This window comes from Ailuropoda melanoleuca, chromosome 16 (assembly GCF_002007445.2).
Source record: "Ailuropoda melanoleuca isolate Jingjing chromosome 16, ASM200744v2, whole genome shotgun sequence".
NCBI lineage: Eukaryota > Metazoa > Chordata > Mammalia > Carnivora > Ursidae > Ailuropoda > Ailuropoda melanoleuca.
In genome coordinates, this window is record NC_048233.1 from 50,559,233 (window position 1) to 50,578,534 (window position 19,302).

Genomic DNA, 19,302 nt, shown 5'->3' on the forward strand with positions numbered 1-19,302 from the left:
GCCTTTCCTACCTCTGCAGACTACGTCTTGTTCCTTCACTATATGCTTTCCTAGCACCCTACACCTATTTGCATCGCTGATCCCAATAGTAATTTAAAAGCCAACTTTGTAATTCCTTGTTTAATGTTTGTGTCCCACATAAATATGTACTCTCCATGAATATGCCCCTCATGCTCATCGTTGTGTGGCTGTGTGGGTGTCTTCTTGTGGAAGGGAAGTATGCATGGGCCTGATGTGTACTACCCATTTCAGAGATGAGAACCTGAGGCCCGGATAGTATTAGCTCATTTGCTGCCTGCCCGTGAGTGGGGCTTGGTACATTGCAGGATGTGACCCATGGAAAGAACTATATAAATACCTATGAAAGGATGAAATTAAATCCTATATTGTACTTGAGTGGGGAGGTCAGGGTTTCTGAGGCTAGACTCTGGGCCATCCAGGGGGTCTATCTCTGCTCTGTGTCGTAGACGGTCTAAGAGTTGACTATCTTTTTATTTGCATTTTCCCAGCTCTGCCATTAACCTTCTCCAGTCGGAGCCTCTGCCTTCCCGTTCCCAGATGAGGGCATTTGGTTAGAGGACTCCTAATATCCTTTGGGGGGGGGTCTGTGTCTCCTCCTGCCCCTGACCTCCAACTGCACTAGAATGCCTGCTCCTGTCAGCTCTGTTGGGACCAGCAGGTGAGACAGACTAACTCTGCCCCATTTGTCTTCCTCTTTCTCCAGAACCAGGATGGAGTCTGTGTCCAGTCAGTATCAGTGATTCTGCATCAGGACCCTCGGAGGCAGGTGACCCTGAGCCAAGCGGGAGACGTCCTTCTGTTTGACCAGTACAAGGTTACCCCACCCTACACAGATGGTACGGCTTTGGTGGGCGAGGGCTAGCTAGGGGCTGGCTGTCCAGGCCTCTTCTTCCAGGCACTGCCTCTGGCCAAAGGCACTGCCACGTGGGCAAGAGCTCACATTCTCTGATACTGGGTGAATCAGGCCAGAGGGGCACCTTGGTCCCAGGAACGTGGACTCTGGACTTGTAAGATGCTCTTTGTCCCCATCCCAACATGACAATAGACTTTACAGCAGCATGATGGTTTCTCCTAACATGAGGATATGAATGGGGCTGTTTTCTATCCCTATTCTATTTTTTAGAATATTTTATTTGAGAGACAAGAATGAGAGAGAGAGCGAGCACACAGGTGTGGGGGGGAGGGGCAGAAGGAGAGGGAGGGGCAGAGGGAGAGGGGGAAGCAGACTTCCTACTGAGCAGGGAGCCCTACACAGGGCTTGATCCCAGGACCCCAAGATCATGACCTGAGCTGAAGGCAGATGCTTAACCGACTGAGCCACTCAGGTGCCCCTATTTGTTTTTTAATTACTTATTATCCTGTCTGATTCCACAAGGGATCTGTGGTAGCTTGTAGGAAGCACATCTAACAAAAATGGCAAAACAGTTAAGCAATAAAATAGTGCCAGAGAAAATTATAAAGAAAAAAAAAAGAGTAAGTGTTCAAGACTGAGAGGAGTGGGGATGCAGGGGGTGTAAAGAGACCAAAGAAATATAAGTCACAAAAGGTGAAAAATCCACTACAATTGAATCTAAAAATTTAAAATTGTTGCAATTGAATCTAAAATCATATCGTGAGCTTCTTGGTGGGTCGTTGTGGAAAAATGGGTAGTTACAGAATTCTCCTTTGCTGCAGAAGGAAATACTATCAGTTCCTTATGGAGGAAAAACTTTAATTGGTACTTGATGCTTAAAAAAAATAAATTCTTGGGGCGCCTGGGTGGCACAGCGGTTAAGCGTCTGCCTTTGGCTCAGGGCGTGATCCTGGCGTTATGGGATCGAGCCCCACATCAGGCTCTTCCGCTATGAGCCTGCTTCTTCCTCTCCCACTCCCCTTGCTTGTGTTTCCTCTCTCGCTGGTCGTCTCTCTGTCGAATAAATAAATAAAATCTTAAAATAAATAAATAAATAAATAAATTCTTAGCCGGGCCTGCCATGGTGTTATCCCTGGGTCCTGATTTCATCCCCGAGCAGGATTTTCTCAAGGCTTCCAAAGCCAGCCCCTTGGCAGGGCTTCACCTGGTGTGAAGGCTGGGCTGGTTGGACATGAGGGTCGATGAGAGCCATGCAGGTGGTGGCAGTGGGCAGGGTGCGTGTTGGCAGAACTTCCCTCATCCCTATTGTGGTTCTGTTCCCAGACGCCTTTGAGATCCGGAGGCTGTCCTCCACGTTCCTGCGGGTGAGGACCAACGTGGGCGTGCAGGTGCTCTACGACCGCCAAGGACTGCGGCTCTACCTACAGGTGGACCAGCGATGGGCGGAGGACACCGTGGGCCTCTGCGGCACCTTCAACGGCAACACGCAGGATGACTTCCTGTACGTGCCCCTGCCCCGGAAGCAGAAGGGGGGGGGTCCCTGAAGGCTGAGTACCTGGAGGCTCTTATTGAAAACATCTCTTGCAAACTCTTGGTCTCCCACTGGGCCACACATGCGCCATTAATTATTTATTCCTCTGCATTTAAATTGAAGCATATTTCTTTAAGGCCATGGCTCACAGTCTTCTCTGTGCAGAAGACTTACCTGGGGAGCTTGTTAAAATGCTGACTTCCGGGTTCTACTTCTTGTGTATCTGATTTGTGTTGGGGCCCAAGAATCCTGTTTTTAATAAGTAACCGCTGCAATTCTAGGATAAAAGATCTATGGACATACCTTGAGAAATATTGTTTTCTAGTGAGGTCTTAAAACTGGTAGACTTCAGGGCGGGTTTGATTTGGTTCATGGTTTTCCTTGTCTTAATTGACTGTGAGCACCTTTAGATGACTGCAAGCCCCCAGTGAGCTAATGATGCCCAAATTCCTGCTTTCAATCCCACCAGGCCAGTCTAAGCCATGTATGTTTCCTGCCTGATACTTGAGGGTTGCACTCTCCCTGACAGAGAATTGACAGAAAGACTGTCTGGGCATGGATACTGTTTAGGAACTTGGGAGAGGACAAGTCAGACCTTCCAGAAAGGAGAATAAAGGGTTGATCTTGAAGGTTAGAGGTTCTGGCCAGTTTTTCAAGTTACACGCATTAGGCGATATAGAAGTAAATGAGAGGCTTTCTTCAGCCAGAAAAGAGAATTCAGATTCTTTCAGAAAAACAAGAATCAGAAGAAACTGAGAGCTTTTAAATGCATGCACATGAGAAAATGTAGCATTCTACTCTGTCTTGCCTGATGGGGCTGATGTTAGGGCAGCTGGCCAAGGGTGGTGGGGACAGACCCTGGTTTAGTGTGTGGGCTGCTTGCCTTCCTCCTAAATGTGAACTCTGGGCAGAAAAGTTGCTGTGCATACCTTGAGTGCCCTCACTGCTCAGGAGCAGTGATGTGGGCGGGGTGAGTGTCAGGCAGAACCCGTCTCACCCCCGCACATTATGATCTCTCCAATCTACCATCTTCTTGGGTTTGGTGACTCTTGGAGATCGGCGAGACTTAGAAAACATGCGTTTCCCCCTTTCTTCCTTCATTGCCCCTCGTATAACTATTTCCTACCTAGAGCGAAAGGGAGGGCAAAGGAGCTTTCAGGAACTGCTCATGGAGAAGGGAGGAGAAGTCTTAATCCGGTGAAGTTTGGTTCACGTGGTGTCCCTGTTTCTCTCTTTCTGACACGAAGAGCTGGGGGTGGGGGGTGAAGATCGTGTCATGGGTGGCCCCAAGCCAGTTTTGGGTCCCTTTGGAGCCTATTAAACATGATGTGTGTGTGTGTGCGCGCGCACATGTGCACATCCATAATTGTGTGTGTTTGTATGTGACTGTGTAGACCCCCTTGGCTGTTTGCACTTCTGGTGTATATTTGTGCTCTGGGTGTATGCTGTATGTACCTGGGCCTGAGTCCTCATGGGCAAGGGTGTGAATGTGGCTGTGCCATGACTGCAGGTCCCCAGTAGGTGTGCCTGAGAGCACCCCACAACTCTTTGGCAACTCTTGGAAAACGCTGTCTGCCTGCTCTCCACTGGTCTCTGGCTCCTCGCTGGACCCCTGCGATGTGCACTTGCAAGCAGGTGAGGTGGGGGGAGAAGGGGAGGTGGAGGGGGTGCGGTGGGCCGGGTTTGAGAGGGATGAGATGGGAACTCTGGGCCTGAGGGGGCTGGTCAGGTTGGGCAGATGAAACGAGAAAAGGAAGAGCTGCAGAGAGTGGACCGTAGCTCCCTTCTGGTAAGGGTCAGGCCGACATGCTTCAGGCTCTACCGCTGACGTGTAGACAAGCATTTGTACTGGCCCCCCTGTCTCAAGGCACAAGTCTAAGCCCTCACAGTGGCCCCTCCAGGCCCTACACTCTCTGCCCATCCCCCTTGCCACTCCCCCCAACTCTCTGCAGCCATGCAGGCCTCTTGCTGTTCTTCCTACACACCGAGGTGTGCTCTCCGCTCCAGGCCTTTAGACTTGCCATTTCCTCCACCTGGATGCTCTTCCCTCACACCACACAGGCCTTACTCCCTCACCTCTTTCAACCTTTTGTTCAGACCTCATCTTCCCACAGAGGCCTACCCGACCGCCTGGTTTAAAATTGCAGTTGACCCTCCCACCCCACCTCCAATGCCCATCCTCCTTCCTCCTTTCTCTCGGAGGTCTTCACCTACTTTGCTGGAGAAGTTGTTTCGTGGCAGTCTCCTTTGACCACAGTGTAAGCTCCACGAGGGCAAGGGTTTTGTCTGCTTTGTTCACTCCTGTGTCTCCTTGCAGCATGTGGATTCATGTCCTGTGCAAGGTGGACTGTATTGCATGAGGGCCCTGCACACACACGGGCACTACACACACACACACACACACACACACTCACTCTCCTTAGTCATTTATAGCCATGCCTGTGGCCAATCACATAGTGACACCCAGACTTAGCAAACCCTACCCACACATTCCCAACTAGCCGTGTGCCTGGTACCTGCCCACATCCCTCCTATACACACGCACTCCCACCCACCTTCTTATGCCAACCCCCTGAATTGTGGGGAGGGGGGGGCAGGAAGAGGCTGGGGCCCGGGTACCAGGCAAACCAGATCTCTGACCCCTGCCCCTGTTCCTCCTGTGTCCAGCTTCCTATGCAGGGCAGTCCTGCAGCGTGCTCACCGGGGAGCCATTTGCGCCCTGCTCCGCGTACCTGAGCCCCGTGCCCTACTTTGAGCAGTGCCGCCAGGACGCCTGCCGCTGCGGGCAGCCCTGCCTGTGTGCCACGCTGGCCCACTACGCCCACCTGTGCCGGCGCCACGGGCTCCCCGTTGACTTCCGCGCCCACCTGCCAGCGTGTGGTGAGTGCCCCACACACGTGTGCCCCCATGAGGGAGGCTGGAGGAGCCTGGGCTCCAGACCACAGTGTCCCCTTGCCCCCTGCTGCCTAACACCCCCTCCTCACCCCTCTTCTGTGCTCTCCATCCCCTTGGCCACCAGGCCTGACACTCAGGACTTGTGACACATGACTGCTTCTCTGTGCCCCTCACCTCTAGCCCATCTCCAAGTCTTGTCAGGGCTGTCAATTGGAGATGGAATTTCACCCACTTATCACCACCTCCACAGCCACCACCCCTGTCAGAACTTCCCAGTAGGCCCCCCCACAGCCTCTTCTCCCTGGCTCCCATCACCCTCGGTGCACACGTGGCTCAGTGGGCATGAGCTGGCCATTGCTCACCACCCCTCCCCACCTGGGCCACACTCCTCCCCATGTCTCAGTTGTCTCTGGGCCCCCAGTGCTAGCACAAGACCCCATTCGCAGTAAGCTCTTAGCAAATGTTTGCTGAAGAAATGGAAAGACTGTCCTGGGAGTCAGGAGACCTGTGTTCTATGCCAGCCCTGCAGGTAATTGCTGTGTGTCCCTGACAAGGCGAGTGGTGACCTCTACCCTCCCCCAATATCACTACCTAAGAGGAACGCCCTGCAGAGAAAAAGAAACACCAATGGCAGGGTCCAGACTGGGCTTGGAAAGAGGCCCACCCCTGCCACTCTGCCCTTGTAGTGTAGTGGGAGGAAGCGGGACTCTGAAGTCAGACCTATTTTCAAATCCCAAGGCTGACCTTGCCCCACTGTGTGACCTTGAGCAAACATCTTCTCTGGTTCTCGGTTCTCCTCATCAGGATGATGACCCCACCCCCACACAGTTGTGGGGATGAGGGAGATGAAGCCCACAGTTTCATCTCCCACTACAGCACTGTCCTGTGAGGCCACCAAGGAGTACAGCCCCTGTGTGGCCCTGTGTGGCCAAACCTGCCAGGACCTGGCCAGCCCTGTGGACTGTAGGGCTGGTGGCAGCAGCGACCTCAGTGGGGACGAGTGTGTAGAAGGCTGTACCTGCCCACCAGACACCTATCTGGATACCCAGGCTGACCTCTGTGTCCCTAGGTGAGTGGACTAACTTGACCTCTGCTGGGGAGGTGGGGAGGGGGAGGGGGCTGAGGGTCTCCAGGGCATCTGAGGCTGGGAGGCTGACTGCACCTCTCATGGGGCAGAGCGTGATGGGTGGCTGGGTGGGTGAGCTTCCTCCCCTGGACCCACCTCTCAGGGCTTTTTCCTCAGTTCCAGCTCCTTAGGCCTAGAACTCCTGCCTGGCTTCCCCATGAGACAGAATAACAGCCCGACAGAGACAGCCTCTCTCCCTTCATCTCCCCTTTCCTTCCACAAATATTTATTGACCTCCTAGTGTGTTCTGGACAATTCTAGGAAATTCAGCAACAAACAAAACAGAATCCTGCCCTCATGGAGCTCACATTCTTGTGCCAAGACTGATTAATAAATAAACTGACGCTTAAAGGGTCTGCTGGTCACAAGCTATGAACAGGCAGGGAGGGGTTACTGTTAGGTTACATGAGGTGAGCACGGAAGGAAGGCTTTTCTGCTGAGATGACATGTGAGCAGAGATGGGGGGAAGTGAGGGAAGAGTGCTGCAGGCCGAGGGGACAGGGACAGCCCCGAGGCTGACTGTAGCGTGTTCTCAGTGTGGCTGGAGGCGGAGGTGGGAGGTGGTGACCTCACAGGATCCCAGAGCTGACTGGCAGAGCTTTTGGTCCCCTCTTGACCTGCTTCTCCCCTAAAATGGTATCACGTTCCACTGAGGGGTGGGGGCTGGAGAGAGGCTCCTGTCAGGGGTATACTGGAATCACTCAGGGCCTTTTCAAACTCTAGGACCCTCCTTTGAGATCCCCCCTTGTGGTTGAGTATTGCCTCCAAAGGGGCCTCTGAGGTTTATATGGGGGGAGGGGTTAGAGAGGGAGAAGGTGACTGAGAAACACAGGGGCTGGATGAGTTCAGACATCCCTTCCAGCCCTCAACTGGTCTGCTCCAAGGCCTGCACTTGGCCAGGACTGGCAGGGGCTGTGGGAAATGCATGAGGAGGGAACAGTCTTTGCCCCCAGCGGACCTACAGAGAGGAGCCGAAAGACAGCGTAAGGGACTCTGTGAGGAATAGGGGAGATGACGTATTTGGAGGGGCTAGCCTGGTGTTCACAATATTTGGCAACTGTTATGGTGTGGGCACTGATGCTGGGTGTGATTGAGCAGTATGAGAATTTCCATCCTGCGTCCGTCCCTGACACAGCACGGGCTCGGGAAGCGTAGCCCTGTTCTTACCACCTCTCTTTTCCCTGGCCCAAGGCAGGCTGGCTTTGGGTGGACAGAGACCAGTGAAACTGGATGGCCCGACCTCTGTCCTTGGTGCCAGTCTGGCTTCCCCACTCCTGGGAGGTGTGTCACCTGTCACAGCAGGTGCCATTACTTCTCTCTGTGTCCTTACGCCCCTGGCTGCTGACAGGTGGGGTCCCTGTCCTTGGCAGTCGCTGCCCCAGCTCCTGAGTCAGTTCATTTTTCTCTGTTCCTGGGTTTTACAGGAACCAGTGCTCCTGCCACTTTCAAGGAATGGACTATCCCCCTGGAGACACTGACATCCCATCTCTGGGCCACTGGTGAGCTCCCTAGATAGCAGCGTTAGTGTCCTCTCTTTAAATGGAAGTTGCTGACTGAAGAAAATACAGCCGAGCAGATCTTTCCACGAGGGAATGCTCACCTTCTGCCTCTGCACAGGGGACCGGGGGCAGAGTGGGGCTGCTCCCTGAACCCTGCAGGGGTCTGAGCAGAGCAGCTTGCGATCTCTGGCTCTGCAGTGACTGAATCAGCTAATCCCAGTCACCCCTCTCCCCCCTCTCTGCAGCCACTGCAAAGATGGAGTCATGAGCTGTGATAGCAGAGCCCCAGGTAAGGTGGAAGGTGAGGGATTCTTCTGGGGGCTCCTCCATGGTAGTGGGGTTATGGAGAAGACAGTGGGGAGCTTGAGGACAGATCAGGAGCGGGGAACACCCAACCACATCTTGCCCCACACTGAGCCTCCTGTATTCCTTGCCTTCTTGGGAAAGGTTCCAGTTTGGAGGGTGGCATCCAGAAATCCCGGCCTATCCTCAGCCCCACCCTAGCGGCTGTCCCTCCTGCTTTTCAAGAAGGAGAGGCTGAGACCGTCTCCCTTGGGGGCAGCCAGCGGGGTGTTTGGACAGTCCCTCGACCTCCCCTGGCTCCTGAGTTTCCTTGGTCTGAGCTATTGGTCGTCTACTAAGGCTGACTCTCTGCCCAGTCATGTGCTAGACTTGGGGGTCACAGAGATGGGGAGGACAGTCTGGGTCTCTGAGGCTGTCCCAAGCCATAGAAATGGGGGTAGGGTGGCATGGCAGTGGGTCAGCCTGTGAGCGATGCAGAGGTGGTAGGGGAGGGCATGGGAGCAGGAGGGCAAGGTGGGCCTCCAGAGGAGGCCAGTATGGACGGGGATTGGCACAGGGGGGTCAGAGAGCAACCATACAGCAGGTGGCATAGAGCAGGTCCTCCAGAGTCTGGCAGCCCTGGGTTCAAATCTTGCCCCATGCTTGCAAGCTGTGTAGTCCCGGGTAACTCACTTCACCTCTCTGAGCCTTCGCTTCCTCTTTTGTATGCAACCTAGAATTCTATGATTTTCTTTTTGTTGTTCCTGGCTTCAGATTGCTTCTTCTTTGGGACTTTTATCTCATCTCCTGTGGCTATTTTTTTTCTCCCTGCTCCATCCTAAGCTGGGCATGGAACTCACCTCCCCTTTATTGATTTTCCTAAAAAAGATCAGTCACACAAGGTGTAAGTGTGCACAGCCGACTTGAGCGAAGGCTCAGGGAGAGAGAGGGAGTTTATGTCACAGAAGTATAGGTAATGGGAAGTTGGTTGTTTAAAGTCCTCTGGCCACCCTGCCACACAGCATCCCTACCCTCCTGGCTCTTCTCCTGGTCTCTTTGGGGCAATACCTCTCACCTTATCATGACTTGGAAAGCAGAAGGGACTTCCTTCCATTATATGGGAAATGGGAAATAATCATACCTCCCAGAGTTGTTGCAGGACTCAGTGATAAAATGCATGTGAAGTGCCCGGAACAGTCTCTGGTGGAGAGAACATGGTACTCTTGGTGCTGGTAGAGGTGGGGGCTGTCTTGTGTGACAGCCCACAGCCCTCCCTCCCTCTATGATGTGCATCTGGGAACCCAAGCAAGGCCCTGAAAGCAGCACAGCCCCCTCTCTCCCTGCATCCTCCAGTTGTCGGGTCCCCAGGTCTCCCTGGCCACCCCTGGCACCCAGGATCCCACCCCAAGGACCGTGTTCCAAACACCCTGCTGAGCATCCAAGCTCCTGCCAGCAGCCCCCCTCTTCTCCTCCAGCCACTGCCTGCCCGCTGGGCCAGGTCTTCGTGAACTGCAGTGACCGGCACACCGCCCCCGAGCTGAGCAGAGAGAGGACGTGTGAGCAGCAGCTGCTAAACCTGAGTGTGCCAGCCCATGGCCCCTGCCTCTCGGGCTGTGCCTGTCCCCAAGGGTAAGTAGGCATGTGACATGGTCCCCCTCTCCTGAAGGCTGGCAGAGCCAGGGACCACAAGGCAGAGGGAGGGGCAGGGAATTCCTCCCACAGCCACGCAGGGCGACACCAGCCCAGGGCTGGCCTGTGATCGTGGAACGGCCAGCACAGAGTCTGAGAAAGAACGGCGGTGTGGGGATCCAACACGGAGTGGATCCTACCTGGCCCTGCGTCTTACCATTGTGTGACCTGGGACAAGGAAAAGGCCTAACGTCTCTGAGGCTCAGTTTTTCATCTGTAAAATGGGAGTAATAACAGTAATGCCCACCACCTCACCAGGCTGTGACGAGGACTACATGAGCTCCTGGAGTGGAAGCGCTGAATGGGGCGTGTAGCCTGCTCCAGAGTCAATGGGGTAAAGCCCGGGAGAGAAACACCATGCTTCACCTCTCAGCCCCTTTCCCTGCAGAGGTCTGACTGGAGCCCTCAGGTGGAGGGCTGGTGCCCCTGCAATCTCCAAAAAGCAAGGCCCCATCCAGTGGAAAGAGTCTTCCTCCCAGGTGCCTGAGACGCCACATGAGCTGAGTTTTGTGGCCGTGCGTCATGGGTGCCGGGGCCTGGCAGCCTGCTTTGCCAGTTCTCCTTCCTGACTCTGGTCTTACTTCGGGTCTGGGCTGAGAAGAACTTGGGAGCCTGATCCCATGACCTGGCAGCCCAGCGCTGTGTCCTTCAGCCTGGCCAGAGATCAGTGGTCCGCTGGCAGTTCTGGCCCCGGCCTGGCAGTCAAGGGCAGGGAGGGGGGTCAGGGTGGGAAGGGGAGGGAATAGTCCGTGAGAGCTTTACTGTTTATAAAACAACTTGATGTGATCACCTCCTTCGATCTCAGAGCCTCCCTGGGAGGAAGGAAGGAAGGATCATTACTCGCCTTTTGCAGATGAAGAAACTGAGGCCAAGGACAGGGTGGAGGGAAGGGGGCGGCCCGGGAGCCGTGATTCAAACCCAACGCTGCTTACTGCATATCCTGCCCTTAGGCCAGAGCCTGCCAGCTCAAGGAGGTCAGGGGTCTGGTTCCCTCGACAGAGGTCGTCATGTGGGTGAGGAGCTTCCCCTTCCCAGGCCAGGGCATCCGCAAGAGACCACCGCTGTGTGGTCTCTGGAGCCTGCATGGGATCCTAGGCCCAGCCGGCAGGGGGCGGACAATATTTGCTGCCACATAGGCCCAGAGGAGCTTGTGAGGAGTGTCTGCCACCGAAGGCCTCTGGCGGCACTGGCCTTGGGCGTACAAGCCTGCCTCTCCAAGGATAGGGAGAGCCATGGCCTCTGGGGTCAGAAACTGAGGGTCGCCCACTGCCTGCCACAGTGGCAGGGCCACAGAGGCCAGGTGGAACTGGGAGAGCTGGGCTCAGTTGTACCAGGGACCCACCCTGTGACTTCTCCCGATTGTGGCCTCATCTGTACAACGAGAGCTGATGACTCCCTGCAAGAGGGGCTTGGGAATGAAGGTTTCAGTACATCCCTCTCAGGACATGCTTTGTGGTCTCCAGCTATACGCCTCAAACAGCAGTGTGCACATGAATCATCAGGGACCTGTCCCTGATTCAGGAGATCTGGGGGGCAGGGAGGGGCCCTAAAACTCGGCATTTCTAGCAAGCTCCCAGGAGATCCTGATGCTGCTGGTCTGGCGACCACAATTTGAACAGCAGGGTTCTAAAACATTATCCAACAGTAGGGATTAGTTTAACTCAGGTGGAAAAGCCAGAGTAGGGTTCCCTTTTCAATCCCCGGGTTCCAAAGGGATGGATAGAATGTGAAGATTTCTACTGGGCTGGGTGACCTATGACAAGTTATGTGGCCACTTGGGCATCAGTTTTCTTGTCCATAAGGTGCTGCTGGTTGGTTGTTGGCCAAGTCTGAGCAGGGCAGCACCTGAACCCGCTTCCTCTGCTCTAGGCCTTTTAAAGTTCAGTTTGGGTCCTGGAGCTGTGCTAAGAACATCCACAGTCCAGAGGGCTGGGGGGAGGGGGCAGGCCCCGCCCAGACACCAGAACGTTTGTCACTGGCTATGGCCCATCAGACAAATCACTTCCTTTCTCTGAGCCTGGGTTTCCTCGTCTGTGAATTGAGGGCAGTGATACCACCTTGCAGGGCTCTTACGAGATTTGAAGGAGGCAGTGGCTGCGAGGAGCCAGGCACTGTGTAGTAAGCGCTCCGTAAAGACTTGTTCCCTTCCCTTCCTTAACACTGAATGCCATCACCTCTTGGGGTATTTGCCACAGTGGCTCGTATGCTGTATCACATGCCCTATGAGAAGCTCACACACATTCCACGGGGCTTGTCAAAGGGAAATTATTAGAGCCTCAACTTGCAAAGAAAGGACAGACATTTCCTGCCATTCTGGAATGTCCTCTTGGAAGCTGGGATAGGGCTTCCAAAGACGCCCAAGTACTATCCTAACAACCTCTGCCTGGGACCCTCTGGACCCCTGGTTCCCATACCCTCCTCCATGGCATTGATAAGACTCTCTGGGTGCCATGTATTGCTCCAAAGGACCCTGAGCCACTGCGGGAGCCACTAAGGCTGTTTGCGACACTCTAAATTTCTTTGCCTCTGGCTGCTGAGCCAAGGGCCCTGGGCACCAGTAAGCGGTATAGTACAGTGGTTGTCAGCACAGACTCTGGAGTCAGGCTTGAAGCTTGAATCTTGATTCCAGCACTTACTAGGTGAGTTAATTAACTTCCTGGAGTCTCAGTTTCCTTATTTGTAAAGTAGCACAGAGTAAGCACTCTATGTGAGCAGACAAGCATTGTCATCCTCATTTGGATGCCATGTGTTTGCAGATGTCCTCTGAGGGGACCGTGAAGTGAGAGGATCCCTTAACAGGTCAGGAGAGGATGCTCCACAGACTGGGAGCACCTTGAAGACAGAGGCCAAAGCTTCTCTCTGTGCTGGGCACACAGCAGGTGCTCAGTGATGCAAGCAGGTCTGCATGGGGCCCGGAGGGAGCAGTGAATGGTGGGCAGCAGGGAAGACCCCTCAGGAGGTGGTAAGAGACAAGGCCTGGGCTGAAGGTGGAAGGTGTGAGTCAGCCCACTGTTGGTGTCTTATGCAATTATGGGTAGAGAAGGGACAAGAAACCAATATTTATTGTGTATCTACTAGGCACTAGGCAGTGTGCTCAGGTCTGTAATGAAATTCTCATAATGACCCTGAGGAAGGCATCATTACCCCTGTTTTACGGACGGAAAAACAGGGGCTTAGGAAGGTTAAGTGGCTTCAGGGAAAACAGTGGATTAAACACACGCTTTTTTCCCCTGCTTCCTCCCACAATGAAATGCTGGTAATGGAGTAAAGAAAAACAAACAAACAACCTGTGAGTCCCCAGGGACAAAGAGAACGGGCATGGGAATGACAGTGGCACAAGATGGGTCAATAGTTTTTGAAGAATGAACAAGGGTGGATGTGTGGAAATGGACCCTGCAGAGCAGCACTTGACAGCTGATGCTTGCAGAGGAGGAGGCCCGGGAGAAACAGCCTCTGTTGTGTTGACAGCTTCAGGGACAGGAGGCTCCAGACATCTCAGAAGGTGGGGTGGCGGGAGGGAGATAGGAAGATGTCTCATGCAAGTCTGTGTAAGGAGCAGTCAACCCCCAGCCTCCTCCCCCATGCTTTGGGGTCCAACAAAACTGCCCTAACCGCATCCAGCAGAGAAAGGTGGTAAAACTGTCTGCAGAAGCCACATCAGAGACTTAGATTTAAGGACCACCAGGAGGGATGAGATGCAGCGTGAAAACAGGCAGATTAAATGAAAGCCTAGTGAGACCCTAGCCCTCTTCCCCAGCTTGGTTCCCACAATAGTGGCATCAAACAAAGCTTCTTCCTCCCAGGTTGGAGATGAAGAGGATTCTTCTCTTGAAAATGGGCTGGGCCAAGAGAAAAAAAAATCTACAGAGATTGATATTTTAGGGGTTCCCCCCACAGAATGGTGGCTCCCCTTAATTATGCAGCTTCTAGTCAAATTTTGGTGCCTCACTGCTTTTCTTCCTTTTATTTTATTTTTTAAGTGAGGCATAATTTATAAATAGTAAAATGTATAGATTCTAAGCATACAGTTTGCTAAGCTTTGACAAATTTAAATGCTCACATATAGGTACCCATGAAAGGTACTCATTGTTTGTTGTATCTCATTGTTATTTTAATTTGTAATTTTAACTTGTAATTTTCCCTAATGACAATGAGTACTTTTTCATGTGTTTTTTGGTCATTTGTATAACTTCCTTTGTGAAGTGTCCATTCAAGTCTTTTGCCCATGTCTTATTTGGTTGACTATTTTCTTTAAATTGAGTTATAGTTCTTTCCTTATCAAATATATACATTGCAAATATTTTCTCCCTGCCTGTGGCTTGCCTATTTATTTACTTAATATATCTTAGTAAGCTTAAAAGCTTCTGATGAGCAGAAGTTTTGAATTTTGATTATATCTAATCTATCATTTTTTTCCTTTAAGATCAGTGTTCTCCATGTCCTCAGTAGTTGCAACTCCAAGGCTGCAAAGACATTCTCTGATGTTTTCGTTTGGTAGCTTTACAATTTTGGCTTTTACATTGGGTCTATAATCTATCTGAAATGATTCTATATTGTAGAATGGAGTCAAATTTCATTTTATTTTTTTCTGATGGATGTCCTGTGGTTTTAGCCCCATTTTAATAAAAGACTTTTCTCTCCCTATTGAATTGCTTTGTTAAAAAAATCAATTGGCTGTATAAATGTGGGTCTATTTCAGGACTCTGTATTCTGTACCATTAATCTCTTTGTCTATCTTTAGGCCAGTGTCACACAGTCTTGATTTCTGAAGCTTTACAGTAAGTCTTGAAATCAGAAAGTGATAGTGCTCCAGCTTTGTTCTTTTTCAGGGTTTTTTGGGGGCACTTCTAGTCTTTGTATTTCCATGTAAATGTAGGGAATGTCTACAGAAAAGCTCCTGGGATTTTAATTGGTTTTGTGTTGAATCTAGAAGTCAGTTTGTGCATTCTCCGATGCACAACAATGGCATCACTCCATTTATTCGGTCTTCTTTAATTTCTCTCAGCAGGGTTTCATACTTTTCATGGAAAGGTTTCGCATATATGTCATTGAATTTATTCATAGGTATTTGATATCTTTGCTGATATCTTTGCTCCATTCCATCTAAGTCATCAAATTTATTGACTTTACATCATGAAACTATTTCTTTATTTTCCTTTTAATATCTGTAGGATCTGCAATGATGTTTTCTCTTTTCTCCTGATATTGGTAATTTGAATCTTTTCTCTTTTTCTTACTATCCAGTCTAGGTAGGTGGGTGTTAATTTTATTGGACCCTACTCTGGTTCCACAGATTTTTTTTCTATTGTTTTCTGTTTTCTATTTCACTGATTTCTGCTCTTATCTTTAGCATTTTCTTCTTGCTACTTACTTTGGATTTAACTTGCTCTTATATTTCTATTTCAGGTATTTTATTGTAATCCTTTGTTATTTCCAATACAAGCATTTAAAACTATAAATTTCTCTGTGAGCACTGCTTTTTCTCATTCTACAAAGTTTGGTATTTCCTTTGTGATTTCTTCTTTGGCCCATGAGTTATTTAGAAATGTTACTCTAAACTTTGAAATATTTGGAGATTTTTCCTATACTTGTTCCTGATTTTTAAATTTTTTTAATTTAATATATTTATTTGACAGAGATAGAGACAGCCAGCGAGAGAGGGAACACAAGCAGGGGGACTGGGAGAGGAAGAAGCAGGCTCATAGAGGAAGAGCCTGATGTGGGGCTCGATCCCAGAATGTTGGGATCACACCCTGAGCCGAAGGCAGATGCTTAACAACTGCACCACCCAGGCACCCCTGTTCCTGATTTTTTTTAAAAAGATTTGTTTATTTTAGAGAGAGAGTGAGAGCACAAGCAGGAAGGGCAGAGGGAGAGAGAAACTCAAGCAGACTGTGCTGAGCAAGGAGCCCAATGTGGGCTTGATCTCATGACGCTGAGATCACGACCCGAACCGAAACCAAGAGTTGGATGCTTAACCAGCTGTGCCATCCAGGCACCCCTGTTTCTGATTTCTAATTTAATTTCACCATGATCTGAGAATATACTTTATATGATTTCAAAACTTTAAAATTTATTGAGATTTTATGGTCCAGAATTAGCTGTCTGGGTGAATCTCCCAGGAATGCTTGAAAATAATACTCACTTTGCTGTTACTGGATAGTGTTGTGAGCACGCCACGAAGGTGCACACACGGATTGTGTCTTTCCACAGTGTCAGCTTTATTCAGTCGTAAAGCAAGGTTAACATAATTATAAAGCAGGTTCGGGATTCCAAACTCAATGATATTTCACCACGTGATTAACTTGGCTTCCTGCATGTCGCACAAAGCAAAGCAAATGTGATAGAACAGGGGGTAGGATCTTGACAAACCAAACGTGAAGTCAGTCTGTGGGTGCACAGTTGAGATAAGGCCTTGGTCCGGTCCAGGTCAGCTCTCAGCCTTTCTTGCTTATCATGTTCAAGCAGTGAGTGAAGGATCTCTGTCCTGTTCAGAGATCAATCAGACAGAACCTTCGGTGGCAGCTGCTTTTTGAAGTGGTCAGACATAGAGGAGTCCATATCTGAGGAGTCCAACAGTTTGTGGCAAAAATCCTATCTTTTAAAAAAAGAGATTTAATCAGTGTTGGACCTTTGTAGATGGGCCTCCTCTGTTTCTGCTGGTTATCACTTCTGACTGTGTCATCAGCTGGTGCTGGTCTCAGCCATATCTGGTCTTAGCTGCAATGCTCTTAGCTGCTTGGGTCACTGTTAGACACAGGCCACTGCTTGACATGAGTGACTCCATTTTGTTCTCTACAGAGAGTTTTTAAATTGTCAGTGAAGTCAAGAACGTTGTCAGAGTTGCTCAGATCTCCCGCATCTTTGAAAATATTTTGTTCTTTCATTAGTGGAGTGGAGAGTTGAAATCTCTAACTGTAATTGTGGATTTGTTTCTTTCTCCTTTAATTTCTGTGTGTTTTTGTTTCTGCTTATAAGCTCTGTTACTTGGTGCATGCCCATTTAAGATTGTTATGTTCTCTTAATAAATGGACTCTTGTTGTCATGAAACATCACTCCTATTTCTGCTAATGCTGCTTGGCCTGAAGTCTGCTTTGTCTCATGTTAATAAAGCCACTCCATCCTTCTTATAACTGGTGTTTGCATGGTATTTTTTCCTATAGTTGTATTTTTAATTTATCTGTGCCTTTATATTTCAATTGTGTCTTGTAAACAGAATGCAGTTGGGTCTTGCTTTTTTAGCCAATGTTACAATTTTTACCTTTTTAATTGAAGAGTTTATGCATTTGGATTTCATGCAATTGGGCTGAGTGTAATACTACCATCTTGTTATTTGTTATCTGTCCTATTGGGTTTTGTTCTTTGTTTTTTTTTTTGGTCTTTTCTGCCTTTTGGATGTTATTTTTTAATATTCTATTTTATTTCCTTTATTTCATTTTAACCGTATATCTTGGCATTTTGTGGTTTTTCTCGAGATTACAATATATATCTTTCATTTATCAGTCTACCATGAATTAATATTTTTCCACTTTCTGTGGAGAATTTATACCAGTATACTCTCATTTACTTACTTCTTGTCCTTTGTGCTATTATTCTCATACGTTTTACTTCTACATATTTTATAAACCTCACAATTCATTGACATTAACCTTGCTCTAAATGCTCAGTTACCTCTTAGAGAAATTAAGAAACAATTTCTAGAATTATTTATCAACATATTTTCCATTTTTAGAACTTTTCATTCCTTCCTGTGAATCTGAGTTTCCATCTTCCTGAAAAACTTACTTTAACATCTCTTCCTTTTTTTGAGAGAGAGAGAGGGCATGCATATGAGCAGGGTGAAGGGCAGAGGGGGAGAGAGACAGAGAGAGAGAGACTCTTAAGCAGTCTCCACATCCAGTGCAGAGCCCCACGAGGGGCTCAATCTCAGGACCCTGAGGTCATAACCTGAGTTGAAATCAAGAGCCGGCCCCCTATCCAACTGAGTCACCCAGGCATCCCTAGCATTTCTTTTTAGTGCCAGTCTACTGGTTGCTCATGGAGGGCCAATGCCCATATTCATCATCTGTTTATCAATATACAGCTAGCCCCAGCCTGGCTGGGGGTGGGGGATGTGGCTGGTATAGTTGAGTCTTGCTTTCTGAATGGATGGTAGAGGCTTCCGAGGTGGGCTGAGTCTGTCTTTGGTTTATCCAGTTACCAGGTACCTCTGAGCCCCACTGGGCAGCAGCAGGACGGTAGATGGGTACATGGTCAGTTTCTTCTGGAGCAAATGCTGAGAGCCGCCCTACAGTGTGGTATCCATGTGAATGCAGGGTCCTCCATAGATGGCAGAAACGGGAAGCATGCTTTCCTGACCACCTGCTTGCTGTGTCCCTACAGCTTACTCAGACACGGGGACGCATGTTTCCTGCCGGAGGATTGCCCGTGCACTTGGAAGGGGAAGGAGTATTTCCCCGGGGACCAGGTCACGTCTCCCTGCCATACCTGGTAAGTGAGGGTACCGTTCAGGCTCTGCTTTCTGCTGGAGGTGAGGATGGATCCTAGAAGCATGATGGTGAGCGCCGTCTAGCGTTCACCCTTCCCACATGTTCACACCCATGCTGTGTTCGTGTGCCATATAGGGTTGTGTGTCTATATACAAGGTATGCGTAGACAGAAATTTGGGGGATGTTTTTGTAAATGTGTACATGAATGTGATTTTGTGACCTCCAGGCTTCCGTTGGAGGTTGGTGGTGTTTGTGACCCCCTAGACCAGGGGCACACAGAGGGCCTTCTGTAGGCAGTGGCTCTGTGTGGCGTGGGCCCTGTAAGCTGGTCTGAGTCCATGTGTTTCAGTGTGTGCCGGCGGGGCTCGTTCCAGTGTGCGCTCCACCCCTGCGCCTCCACCTGCACGGCCTATGGTGACCGGCACTACCGCACGTTTGATGGGCTCCCGTTCGACTTCGTGGGGGCGTGCAAAGTGCACCTGGTCAAGGTGAGCTCCCGAATGTGTCTGCCCAGCTGGCTGTACGGGGACCCGGGGCAGCTGAAGCCAAGGACCTGTCTGGTGCGGTGATATTCCAGACTCCAGTCTGATGCATAATTGGTCAGGTAGAGGGATCTAAGCCTGGGGGGTGGGGCTTTCTAGAGACTGAAAGAAGGGCTGAGGAGCAGGCTCAGGGCCAGACAGAGCTCACCAGTCATAGAATACCCCACTGCTTGGCCACTCGCCATTATAGCCTTGCCCCGTTGGGTCCCAAGGGTTTTTCTGTCTGGAGTAAGCACTCAACGGTTTTTGAGCTTTTATTGTAAGTCTGGTGGTCTCTTGAGCCAGTTTCATGGATTACTTTACTTTTCTCACAGCAGCCCGATGAAGTAGAGTTTACTGACCCCGTGTTCTAGATGCCACAGCTTAGGCTTAGGC

At 50.2% G+C, this 19,302-nt stretch overlaps 1 protein-coding gene across 1 annotated transcript in view; it reads left to right on the top strand.

Annotated features, from left to right (window-relative positions):
- OTOG (otogelin) overlaps positions 1-19,302 on the top strand; it is an 87,017-nt gene that overhangs the window by 19,504 nt on the left and 48,211 nt on the right. Inside the window, 10 exon segments of the mRNA XM_011232207.2 lie at positions 725-857; positions 2,198-2,375; positions 3,916-4,040; positions 5,073-5,285; positions 6,177-6,369; positions 7,851-7,925; positions 8,171-8,214; positions 9,683-9,836; positions 18,279-18,386; positions 18,735-18,873. Of these exon segments, the coding sequence (XP_011230509.2) occupies positions 725-857; positions 2,198-2,375; positions 3,916-4,040; positions 5,073-5,285; positions 6,177-6,369; positions 7,851-7,925; positions 8,171-8,214; positions 9,683-9,836; positions 18,279-18,386; positions 18,735-18,873 (1,362 nt within the window).